This window comes from Muntiacus reevesi, chromosome 20 (genome assembly GCF_963930625.1).
Source record: "Muntiacus reevesi chromosome 20, mMunRee1.1, whole genome shotgun sequence".
Classification (NCBI taxonomy): domain Eukaryota; kingdom Metazoa; phylum Chordata; class Mammalia; order Artiodactyla; family Cervidae; genus Muntiacus; species Muntiacus reevesi.
In genome coordinates, this window is record NC_089268.1 from 37,560,186 (window position 1) to 37,572,823 (window position 12,638).

Below are 12,638 nucleotides of genomic sequence, written 5' to 3' on the forward strand. Positions count from 1 at the left end.
ATCAGTATCATAGTCGTATCCAACTTAATCATGTCCAACTCTTTGTGACCCCATGGTCTGTACCCTACCAGGCTTTCCCGTCCGTGGGATTTTCCAGGCAAGAGTACCAGAGTAGGTTGCCATTTCCTTCTCCAACTATCACAGAACATCTATGAAAATGTACATTTCCTCTGCTTTCTCCCATCTCTTCTTCATCCTAAGAACAAAGCTGCCTGACAGTGTCCAGAGAAAAATGCACGATCTGTCCTTTATGTTTTTACCCCTTTGAGCCCTAAAGTGCTTTCCGTAGGATAACTATTACATAGCTTTTTTTGGTTTGTTTTTCTGAAATTAATTATCCTTAAAGAGTACTTATTCAAAAATGCTCCCTATTTGGTTAGAGGTGGCATTTTTGGCTCCCATCTTATCTAAAAATAATCAGAGAAATTTGTCTCTCTATCCTAGTCTCCTCTTCTTCCTGTATTCCTCTAACCAAACTGAAAAGAGGAATAGCAATAACGATTAAAAAATGTTACTATATGCTGTTTTTATTAGAATATAATTTCTTAGAGGACAGTTACCTTTTGATTCTACAGACGCTTTCCTTTTCCACCATGCTATGGATATTTATATAACTATCATTGTTTGAAAATAACTAGGCCTTATTTCTATTAATATTTACAGAATTCAAAGTCCTGCCAAAGGGTAGGCATTCAATCTGTTTTTGTCAGATGAAATATTTCAAACACAGAGTCTTAGAGACAACAGAGGTCCAGAGAACCTAAGTGATGTACAGGTCACAGAGTCTGTTACTGCAGAGGCCAGAATCCCATGATCCAGATCTCGTAACTCCCACCCGGGAGTGCTTTCCCCCAGTCTGTTGTACCTCTCCCAGTTTTATCAGAAGTCAGTGGTGCCTAAAGTGAGACAAAATAAGGCCAAAGTAGCGTAGGACTAAAGACTTGAAGAATAATCATAATATTCTCAATTAAGGAAACACATTTACTATGGGAAACACTTTTTTTTTTTTTTTAAACAGTATTTTGCTTTAGATGCTTTGGCTTTTCTAGGTTTCTTTATAATGTGTGGAGGAGGAAGCATTTACTGTAGAAAAACTCAGGAAAAGCCAAGAAAATTTAAGAAGACAGAAATTCTGATGGGATTAGTTTCTTTGGCACTGAATAGATTACCCTATCAGAGAAATTCATTCTGCGCCCACCCCCACCCCCTTCCCGGGATTATGTGCACTGCATAATCACAGCTAACTAATTAACAACCAAAGGTCATCTTCAGAGTCTGCTGTTTCTAAAGCAGCTAGATTTAGCAGAAAGGGGAGATAACCACTTAGTAACTACTTACTATGTCCCAAGCCTAGTTTTAGGTGGTTTACATACACTATTGAATGCATTCCTTTCAACAACCCCATGAAAGAAATGATTATCCCCATTTAACAGACTAAACCAAAGCTCAGAGGAGTAAATTGACAAGTTGAGATGCAAACTCAGGTCTATCTGACCCCAGGGTCACATTTCATCCACAGAGTGAAGCTCATTTTTTCACTGAAGAGTTCCAGCACCTTTATCAGAGCTCAAAATGTCTGAGGCAGGATTATAACCTCTATCGCCTTCCTCTAAATCCTATAAAAATGGAAGCTGTTCTTCTGTTTAATCTATTTTGGTTCATATCATCAGCAAAAACATTTGTAACACCAGGACAAATGCCTTTTTGAAGAAGGCTTTTTGAACCCCGAGTTTGGCATATCTTTAAAAGCAGATAAATAATGAAGCGGAAAGCTCTGTTCATTAATTTACATGAAGTCACAAATGGTGATAAAGGGCTTGCCGGATGTTCCCCTTAATGTAAACGCACAAATCAATATTCTGAACCCTTTGGGCTCATGCCTGAGATCAACCTATATTTCCTAGAGGGGCAGAAGGGCCAGCAGTCAAATGACCTTTATCCTCATCTCACATAGGACTTTAGGGTCAACCCAGCCCAGAGGAGGGCTGGTCAGGGAGCTGATGACACCATTTCCCAGGCTGGAGGGAGTCAGAGAATAGAAAAGGCTGGCCCATGGCATTTAAATGGGGCTGCCCTCTTAGAAAGTAACATTCCAGTGAAGGAACCAATGAAAGGGTGCTGTTAATACCAGGAATTTTGATAGGCATACATGTATCAGGCAGGTTTCTTTGAAATAACACTCTGGCCACTGCTGCTATTTGCCATAAAATCCTTTTCACTGTGGCAATTTAAAGTCAACCTTGTAAAACAGACCATGAGGAAAAAGAGTTTGTTTTTTTTTTTTAAAAGTCACTTGCTTGAGAAGTTTCTGAAGTATTACCTAACATATCAAAAGCAATATAATTTACATGCTGGACTTCACTGCTCCTTCCTGGTCATCCATCCAAACCCCCAGTATGATGTGTGACTTTTTTTCTAAACAACAAAAACATGAATTTCTATGCTTATCAAGTTGGAGAGTTCACTCCTGGTCAAGTAGGCTGACACAACTGGCAGGGTTTCGACAAAAGCTGGCCGGCATCACTCGGTATCAGTCAGAGGGCTGCACCCACAGATCCTCAGTCAGAGGGCTGCACCCACAGATCCTCAGTCAGAGGGCTGCACCCACAGATCCTCAGTCAGAGGGCTGTACCCACAGAGTCCTCAGTCAGAGGGCTGTACCCACAGAGTCCTCAGTTAGAGGGCTGCACCCACAGATCCTCAGTCAGAGGGCTGCACCCACAGAGTCCTCAGTCAGAGGGCTGTACCCACAGATCCTCAGTCAGAGGGCTGCACCCACAGAGTCCTCAGTTAGAGGGCTGTACCCACAGAGTCCTCAGTTAGAGGGCTGCACCCACAGATCCTCAGTCAGAGGGCTGCACCCACAGAGTCCTCAGTCAGAGGGCTGCACCCACAGATCCTCAGTCAGAGGGCTGCACCCACAGAGTCCTCAGTCAGAGGGCTGTACCCACAGAGTCCTCAGTTAGAGGGCTGCACCCACAGATCCTCAGTCAGAGGGCTGCACCCACAGATCCTCAGTCAGAGGGCTGCACCCACAGAGTCCTCAGTCAGAGGGCTGCACCCACAGATCCTCAGTCAGAGGGCTGCACCCACAGATCCTCAGTCAGAGGGCTGCACCCACAGATCCTCAGTCAGAGGGCTGTACCCACAGAGTCCTCAGTCAGAGGGCTGTACCCACAGAGTCCTCAGTTAGAGGGCTGCACCCACAGATCCTCAGTCAGAGGGCTGCACCCACAGAGTCCTCAGTCAGAGGGCTGTACCCACAGAGTCCTCAGTTAGAGGGCTGCACCCACAGATCCTCAGTCAGAGGGCTGCACCCACAGATCCTCAGTCAGAGGGCTGCACCCACAGATCCTCAGTCAGAGGGCTGCACCCACAGAGTCCTCAGTTAGAGGGCTGCACCCACAGATCCTCAGTCAGAGGGCTGCACCCACAGATCCTCAGTCAGAGGGCTGCACCCACAGATCCTCAGTCAGAGGGCTACACCCACAGAGTCCTCAGTTAGAGGGCTGCACCCACAGATCCTCAGTCAGAGGGCTGCACCCACAGATCCTCAGTCAGAGGGCTGCACCCACAGAGTCCTCAGTTAGAGGGCTGCACCCACAGATCCTCAGTCAGAGGGCTGTACCCACAGATCCTCAGTCAGAGGGCTGCACCCACAGAGTCCTCAGTCAGAGGGCTGCACCCACAGATCCTCAGTCAGAGGGCTGCACCCACAGATCCTCAGTCAGAGGGCTGCACCCACAGATCCTCAGTTAGAGGGCTGCACCCACAGAGTCCTCAGTTAGAGGGCTGCACCCACAGATCCTCAGTCAGAGGGCTGCACCCACAGAGTCCTCAGTTAGAGGGCTGCACCCACAGATCCTCAGTCAGAGGGCTGCACCCACAGATCCTCAGTCAGAGGGCTGCACCCACAGATCCTCAGTCAGAGGGCTGCACCCACAGATCCTCAGTCAGAGGGCTGCACCCACAGATCCTCAGTCAGAGGGCTGCACCCACAGATCCTCAGTCAGAGGGCTGCACCCACAGAGTCCTCAGTCAGAGGGCTGCACCCACAGATCCTCAGTCAGAGGGCTGCACCCACAGATCCTCAGTCAGAGGGCTGCACCCACAGATCCTCAGTCAGAGGGCTGCACCCACAGATCCTCAGTCAGAGGGCTGCACCCACAGAGTCCTCAGTCAGAGGGCTGCACCCACAGATCCTCAGTCAGAGGGCTGCACCCACAGATCCTCAGTCAGAGGGCTGTACCCACAGATCCTCAGTCAGAGGGCTGCACCCACAGATCCTCAGTCAGAGGGCTGTACCCACAGAGTCCTCAGTCAAAGGGCTGCACCCACAGAGTCCTCAGTCAGAGGGCTGCACCCACAGATCTTCAGTCAGAGGGCTGCACCCACAGATCCTCAGTCAGAGGGCTGCACCCACAGAGTCTTCACGTCCTTGTCAAGCTCGTGAGAAATGTCACTCACTTTCGGGTTTCAGAGACTGTCATCACAATAGGTGAGAATGTAGATAATACGACCTTCTTTGTCACTATTCCTAACATTTAATTAGCATGCTTTGCCATCTCTTTGGGGTGGGGTGGGTGGGGGGCAGATAATACATCTACTAAAACAAAACTGGAGTTATACAGTCAGATAAATATCACTCATCATTTTTCTGAACGTTAAGTCATTGCTCTACTTTTTATTTTTTTTGGAGCACTTAACAATTGTGTTGAAGAAAGGACATCAAATGATGCTTAGAAACGTGATACACATTTTCATTTCACACTCCATCAGCTTTTACAGCTGTAGCTCAATGAAATGTAAGAGAGAGCCTGGCAAACAGCCATATTTACCAAGGTATAAAATAGGGGTCAGGTTACTTTTTTATACAAAGAAAAAAAAATGTTTAATTTTCACTCCACATGACTAAAGCAGATACTCAGCTAACACCCTAGAGAAAGGCACCATGACCACATACACTGACATGGTTTAATGCCTGTTTAACTGTAGATAGGTGTTTTTTTGTTTTTTTACTGTATTATAATCATCTTCGCAAAGCACGAAAATGATCCTTTCCTTACCCGCTTCCACACAGGATCTACTGACACAGAAACACACTGGATCAGATCATCTTTGGTGTTAAATCTTTCACCTGGAAATAATGGCTTCTGCCCTCTGCCTCTGGCCTAGAAGCAGAAAGAGCTTCCTCCCTCCGCAGGCAGAGAAGCAAAGCTAAAGGCATCAGCAAAAAATGCATCTTTCTAATTCGGATTTCAATCTGTCAGAAAGGATTAAAGCCTCATGCATATATAAAATGGGAACTGTACAAGATAACAGAAACATGGTTGGAAATCGCAGAGATTCCACAGCTGCCTTTTTACTAGCTGGGCAGAGAGGAAGGCCGCTTTTACCCACCTCTGTTAAACCCGAGACCTCTCCTCTTGCTAATGGTTTGCTGATGGATGGCGTGTATACTTTGGCGTCCGAAACTGGCTGCCCCTTCATAAAATGTTTTCCTGATTCATAAATGTCCACTTCGACCATTTTCCCCATGAATGTGGGGTTCTTTGGCACTAAAACCTGAAAAAAAAATGACAGAAGTTAGTTTTTAAAAATAAAATTTTATTTTAGAACAGTTTGAGATTTACAGAATTACTGTTAACATGGCACAGACAGCTCACACACCCCAGGCGCAATTTCCTTCTCATTAACATCTGACGTTGGTATGATTCATTTATCATGATTAATAAGCCAATATTGATGCACTGTTGTTGTTCAGTCACTAAGCTGTGTCTGACTCTTTGTGAACCCATGGATTGCAGCACGCCAGGCTTCCCTGACCTTCATGATCTCCCACAGCTTGCTCAAATGCATGTCCATTGAGTCAGTGATGCCATCCAACTATCTCATCCTCTGTCGTCCCCTTCTCCTCCCGCTCTCAATCTTTCCCAGCATCAGGGTCTTTTCCTATGAGTCGGCTCTTGAGGTGGACAAAGTATTGATGTATTACTATTGACTAAACTCTATACTTTATGCAAATTTCCTCACTTGCCCCTTAAATGTCCTTTTTCTCTTCGGGGATCCCATCTTAAGTGGGCTCTATCTTCCAGATGCTCAAAAATCTGGGTATCTAGCAGAAAAGGAGGGCATTTCTGGGAGGGGTGGGGCTGCAGACAGTGCTCACTCCTCGAAGGACGGCTGTGGTCCTAAGGCACGTGGAAGGCATGCTCGGAACCCCTCAGGCATCCGCCAGTTACTTTTGAACAGCCTTTGATATCCTGCTCTCGGCTGTCCCCAGGCAATGAAGAAAACTGGGACAACACTGATGAAACCCTCATACGTTTGGAACCTTCCAAGTTCACTGTCAGAGTCATGATTTAAGCAGCCACTTTAAATTAAGGTCTGCATGTTTGGGAGCATGTGTGTGTGTGTGTGTGTGTGTGTGTGTGTACATGCCTGTTGTTTTGGGGGGAGAAGAACATTTCACAGTCCCCTTTGCCAAAGTTTAAACCTTGGTGTTTGGAGCTAAATGACTTCCTTAACTGATGGTTTCCATCATTTCTTTCGCTCTGTTATAAAATGCATGTTATTTGCTAGTTCTGCGTCCACACAGAACCAGTTCCTCTGAAGGGTACTTTGGCTGGCTCACAGGAACCTGTCAGATGTTCTCTTTCCACTAGAGATTGCAGATCAAGGTACTTGTTTACCTCCAGCAAATGTTTTCCCTCCTCTGGGACTTACAGGTAGCCCGTATGTATTCTGTTCTCCCTGACACTTCTATTTCTGAATTGGAGCTACTTGCCAATCTTTTCAAGTCAGAATCCAAAATAAACAGTCTAATTCTGATCCAGCAGTCTACTCTGATATCTAGATACAATCTTCACTTCTGGAGGTCATCTTTTGTAGAAAAATAATTCCTATGAAATCTTTGATAGGCTTGGTTGTAGAGACCAAAAAAAAAAAAAAAAAAAGTCAGATGAGAGCCAGAAATTCCACATTCAGTTTCTCCGAGAGGCTAAATTGGATCTTGGTCTTTCTGAGTTTGATTTTTTATGACCACTGAGTACACTGCTTCATCAAAGTATAGGAAAAAGGTCACCTGGGTGGTGGATTACTCATGGCAAGCTAATGAACTAAGAGAGCCTTAGTGTCAGGATATGAAAGCCCTTTTAAATCAGTTTTTATAAAACAAGAAAATCTCTAGAGTAAACTGTCCCTGGGAGATCTGGTACTATTCTGGGGGAAAATAACTCTCCTTGATCTGCTGCCTTGATCTGAATGAAGGGCTCAGTGTTTTTTTCCCCCTCCGGTTTTAATAATTGGAAAAAGCTCCACTGCTTTAAATTGGAGGAAACAGCTAATGAGGCATGCCATCGCCTTTAAAATGAAGGGGAAAAAAGTTCCCTGCTGAGGCAAAAACCCAGATGGCAAGAGAAAGAACAGGAAAGAGGCTACCAAAATATAATCCAGCTCCTCCAGAGAGCTGAGCAGAAGGCTGACCTGAAGAGGAAGAGGGTTCTCTGGAGTCAGTTACTGAGATGGAAAACGGGGAAGGCTCAGCTCAAACATGGAGGGGTGGGATCAGTCCTCAACTGGCTGGCTCAGAAGGTAAAGAATCTGTCTGCAACGCAGGAGACCTGGGTATAATCCCTGGGTCAGGAAGATCCTCTGGAGACGAAATGGCAACCCATTCCAGTATTCTTGCCTGAAGAATTCCACGGGTAGAGGAGCCTGGTGGGCCACAGTTCATGGGGTCGCAAAGAATCAGATGCAACTTAGCAACTAAACCACCACCACCACCTCAAGTGTAGTCTCTACTGGGGCCTGAACAGGGCATGCCAGCCTGGGCCTTGTAAAGCTCTCCCCTGCTCCCTGAGAACTGGTGCCCGGTGTGAGATAAGTCCGCATGGAACGCCCATGCTGGAACCCCCTCCCACTCCTGCTTCCCTGCTTCTAACACAGGCGGTCGGCCTCACTTGCTCATCCCTTACCGGGGTGGCCCATACTGGCCTGAAGAGCCTTCCCAAGCCACGATCCTCAGGAAAAAAGTCCACTTCTCATTTGATGAGAGAAGAACAAAAAAGTAGGAAAACCCACCTGGTATTAAGAAAATATGATCCAGGGATGACCCACGGAATCCCTCTCCCCTATGAGTGTCTCTAACTGGAGGGGCCTATGGCACTTCCTCCTTGCCAGGGCCAATGGCCCCTGAAGGAGGCATTGTTTGCTTCAGTCACTTCTGAATTGCTTTACCCCCTGGGGAAGTGCAGTCCCAAACACTGAACTAGAAGTCTGGCTGCTGGCGCGGCAAAGCACGCTGCCTTAGATGGGCAGGGACTGAGGAGTGGGCCTAGAAGAAAACTCTCAGTGACGCTAGCTTGATCCTCACTCTGGTCTCCAAAGCTGTTCACACAATGTGAGCTGAGTCCAAGGAACACACTCTTTTCCTTTTGCCCTCAGCACTTTTCATTATGATGGAAGTTAAAAAAAAAAAAAAAAAGGCAATACAAAAAAATAAAACCCTGAAACTGAAAAAGCCAACCAACAGACAACCAACCAAAAGCCTGTGTGAGTGCTGAGACAGGGAGAGGAAGTCCCCGCCTTCCAGGCTGATGTCGCCGGTGCAGACATCCTTCCTGTCCCCCGGACAGGACTTTTCCCTCCATGGTGCCAGGCTGTGGGAGGCTGGGGCGGTCAGAACTGCCTGTTAAACTCCCCAGCACCAGAGGCTGCTCCCATCAGAGACGAATGAGGACTAAAACACACTTACTCCTTTGGATAGAATGTTTTGTAGATTAAACCACAAAGATAAGCCCCATGTTAGCTTGGCTGGCTTGATGCTATAAAACAGCCTTCCTGCCACAAAATGCTATCAACACGAATCTCTGCTACTTTAAGTCTCTTTTGCTTAAATTGATTTACTTTCAGAACTCCTTCTCATTTTGGAGAAATCCTGAGAGTGTGGGAGTGTCTCTTACCTGCTCGTAGAATCGATTGTGTGCAACATAAAACTTGGAATCAAAAGATTCTTCGGTGACTAACACTTGTTGTCTCTGACCAATCTGCGGAAAGAGGGGAGGAAAAAAAAACAGGAGCCATCAGGCAAACGTCTGAGGAGCCAAAATAAACGCCAACCCAAAGAGTTATGGACCAGTAAGTCATGTCTTTTAAAATTGTTTTTGAAGATTTCTTTTTTTAAATGTTGACCATTGTTAAAGTCTTTGTTGCACTTATTACAATATTGCTTCTACTTTATGTGTTGGTTTTCTGGCTGTGAGGGATGGGGGATCTCAGCTTCTCGACCAGGGATGGAACCCACACCCTGTGCACTGCAAGATGAAGTCCTAACCACTGGACCACTGGGGAAGTCCCAAGTCGCGTCTTCTTGAATTTAAAGCAGATCCAGATTGCTAGCTACTTAACAGCCAATACAAGAATCACTGATTCAAATTTCCAGAAAGGCATTATTACTTATGCAGTAATATAAAATTTGGGTAGAAAAAATTTTATTGTCTTAGAGAACTATGAAGCAAAACTTGGTCTTATGTCTTCCTTCAACAGAAGTTAGATAATTAAGGCTTCTGAGACATAAAAAAATCTTCTAAATATCACTTTGTTTCTTGAAACAAAGTTGCAAAACAAGCCAGAACAAGCTGCCTCTAATCCAAATTCATGAAAATATTTTGGCAATATGAAAGACTGGTAATAAACACTAATTTGAGTTATGAGGGATGTAACACTAAAGAAAACGCCTCAAAAACTAGTCATTAAGTCTTTGCACCTAAACATTTCATACACTGCATGCAATTCTGAAATTATTGATTAATTCAGTTATTTGCTTAATATATACATTTTCTCTCTCATGGGCAACTGTCTCTTTTTTTGCTGCAGCTGTGACTGCATATTCATTTAATTTTTTTAAGAGACTATTCTCTACAGGATCTGTATTTAAGATTTAAGCATGCATTTTTAATAACCAAGAAGTTAAATTAGCCAAAACGTTGGTTAAAGCAATGGGACCATTCTAAATTATTCTACCATTTCCAAGTTTATTCCACTGTGAAATGCAACATTTAAAGTATCAGTTATATATTTTCTCTTTAAACAAGGTTGTCAAAATGGCTGATATAGCAAACCAGCTATATTAGATGATTATGCCTAGAATCATTTTTGCCACTGCTCCTTGATAAATACTACCCTCCATGTTAAAGTACTTTGGCAAGATTTTTTTGAACAAAATCCCTTTTCTCATATGTAGGGACTTGTCACCATGTTCAGGCAGTTACCACTTAGGAAACATAAACACAGCTGCACTAAATAGACCACCTAACAATTAAAAAGAAAAAACTGAACACACCAAACTCCTCTCTCCATTATACAGTGCCAATACACTATAATTTGCTCTTTTTTTTTTTAACTCTATCATTCAAATGCAGCCACTTAGTAAGGTCTCCAAGACGACACATCACAGATTGATGTAGCTCACTCCTTGAAAACCGCTGAAAGTTCCCGCAACATTAACCTCTTCTAAAAATCAAGTTACAACAAAAGGAAGTTCTCCTGACTTCTACTTTGAGTTTTAATGGCCCTGTTTGTTAAAAAACAAAACAAAACAAACAAACAAAAACCCAAAAACTGATGAACACTGGGTTTCACTGAAGTATATTCTTCTGGAAGGAAACTTGGAATGTTTGCACACATTTCACACTGTGAGTTGCTTATGACTTAGGATAAGTATCTGTCAATGGTTCTTAAGGAAATCTGCAATCACACTTTATCTAACATTAAGTTTTCAGGAAATTAACAACAATACGAGACTGCAAAGCCACCAAAAACGAATGCTGAGGCTCTCCTCTTGTTAGAATCAATGTGGATGGTTGCAGTTATCATTCTGGGGGTTATTCCATTTTTTCTGGAAGACTAACCATGACAGTAATACATACACATAGAGTTAGAAAAACTTGCTATGTTTATACAGAACAGGGCAGGGCATTTGACCAACCATTAGAGAACAGTTTGTATGGAGTACTTAACTATTTGCCAATGGGATTCAGGAAAATTGCGATGGGAAGTCATTTATAGTGGTGAACACCTCTCCAGTCACCCTTTTGGTCCCTTCAGCCATTGACTTTGTCTCATTGGCTCTTTAAGTTCCCCAAAAGCTACTGAGCAAAAATGAGCATGAGCAACCTAGGACTTTGACCTAAAATTGATGCCATCTATCCCCACCCCCTGAAACTGCCTTCCCTGCCACAAAAAAATAAATGATAAATGCTCTAACGCAGTATTTTTTAATGAATGAACTGAACATCAAATATGACTTTTAAGAGAATCAATGATTTCAAATAACCTTAAAAACAACAAAGTTAAGGAAGTGTGCAGAGGCGGGATTGAGCTGGAATTCTGGAAGAGGCAGCATTGCCTTGGTGACAGTAAGGAAACTTACAGGCCAAATGTGTAAGTCTTTTTTACAAATGTGTAATATTTTTTCAAATGAGCCATCTCCCTATTTTCCAACTGCTTTCTCCCCAACCCCATGTGACAACGGTGTGGTTAGTCACTCAGTTGTGTCCAGTTCTTTGCCACCCAAAGGACTGAGGCTTGGCAAGTGCCTCTGTCCATGGGATTTCCCAGGCAAGAATACTGAAGTGGGTTGCCATTTCCTTCTCCAGGGCGTCTTCCCAACCCAGGGATCCAACCCAGGTCTTCCACATTGCAGGTGGATTCTTTATTGCCTGAGCTACCAGGGTACTAGATTTAGGGTAATCATCCTAATTTGACTTAGAGTGCCTCTACCACCCAGCAAGGTCATCTTGGTCTCAGAGGAAGAAGCAGGGCTTCAGGAGCAAAAGGGCAAGGCTGCAGACACCTTTGGGTCCCCAGGACTACCATCAGCCAGCTCTCTAATACACTAAAGGCAGAGGGATCCCCCAGGAGACGGATCAGCCTGTCTCACAGAAGGATAGGCGCACACGGAATCTTCTCTGAGATTCTGCAGCATCTACTCTCTGCTGACGTTCTGAGATTCTGTGAGAAGGAGGCTTCCTCCCTGGCTTCTCACCCTCGCTGACAGAACCTCCCCTAGCAACTGCAATCTCTGACAGAAATGCAAGGCTACCTCACTGGCTTTGAGACAAGCCCCTCCAAGAGGAAGTTAACAGAATGACTGCTTGTGTAATTTAAAGAACGAACAAACTCCTGAGTTTATAGAATATATGTACAAGTATATATATATATATATATATATATATACACATATAAATACAAGCATATACATGCCCATAGAGAGAGGAAGAGAATACTAAGGAGGCTGAAAATACTTTCAACACCCTCTGTGACTGGTAGCACAATACGGCTACTCAGCAGGAACGGTTAAGATTCAAGTGGAACTGTAAACCCACAGAAGGGTCCAGAGGGTGACTCCCAGATAACTGGAACTTTCAAGGACAGGATGGAAGTGATGGAGGGAGAAGGAAGGGTCAGAAGCAGGAATGCACAGTTCCAGCAGAACCCTGGGGAGAGGACAAAGGGTTATTCAAAGACATCAAATGCCACATATTCAAATTGGAGAGTGGGGCAAGAGGACATGGGTCTGAGTAGATTATTTTTAAGATAAAAGAAATTTGGCTACATTTTGGGCCTTTGATTTCCTC

The 12,638-nt window shown here is 44.4% G+C and overlaps 1 protein-coding gene across 4 annotated transcripts in view; it reads right to left on the reverse strand.

The window, feature by feature from the left end:
- CDKAL1 (CDK5 regulatory subunit associated protein 1 like 1) overlaps positions 1-12,638 on the reverse strand; it is a 576,202-nt gene that overhangs the window by 17,354 nt on the left and 546,210 nt on the right. For all 4 annotated transcript variants that reach the window (XM_065912374.1, XM_065912378.1, XM_065912376.1 and 1 more), the window contains 2 exons: positions 8,964-9,047; positions 5,401-5,565 (listed from right to left, as the gene is read on the reverse strand). In XM_065912374.1, coding sequence (XP_065768446.1) covers positions 5,401-5,565; positions 8,964-9,047 — 249 coding nt within the window. The remainder of the gene's footprint in view (positions 1-5,400; positions 5,566-8,963; positions 9,048-12,638) is intronic.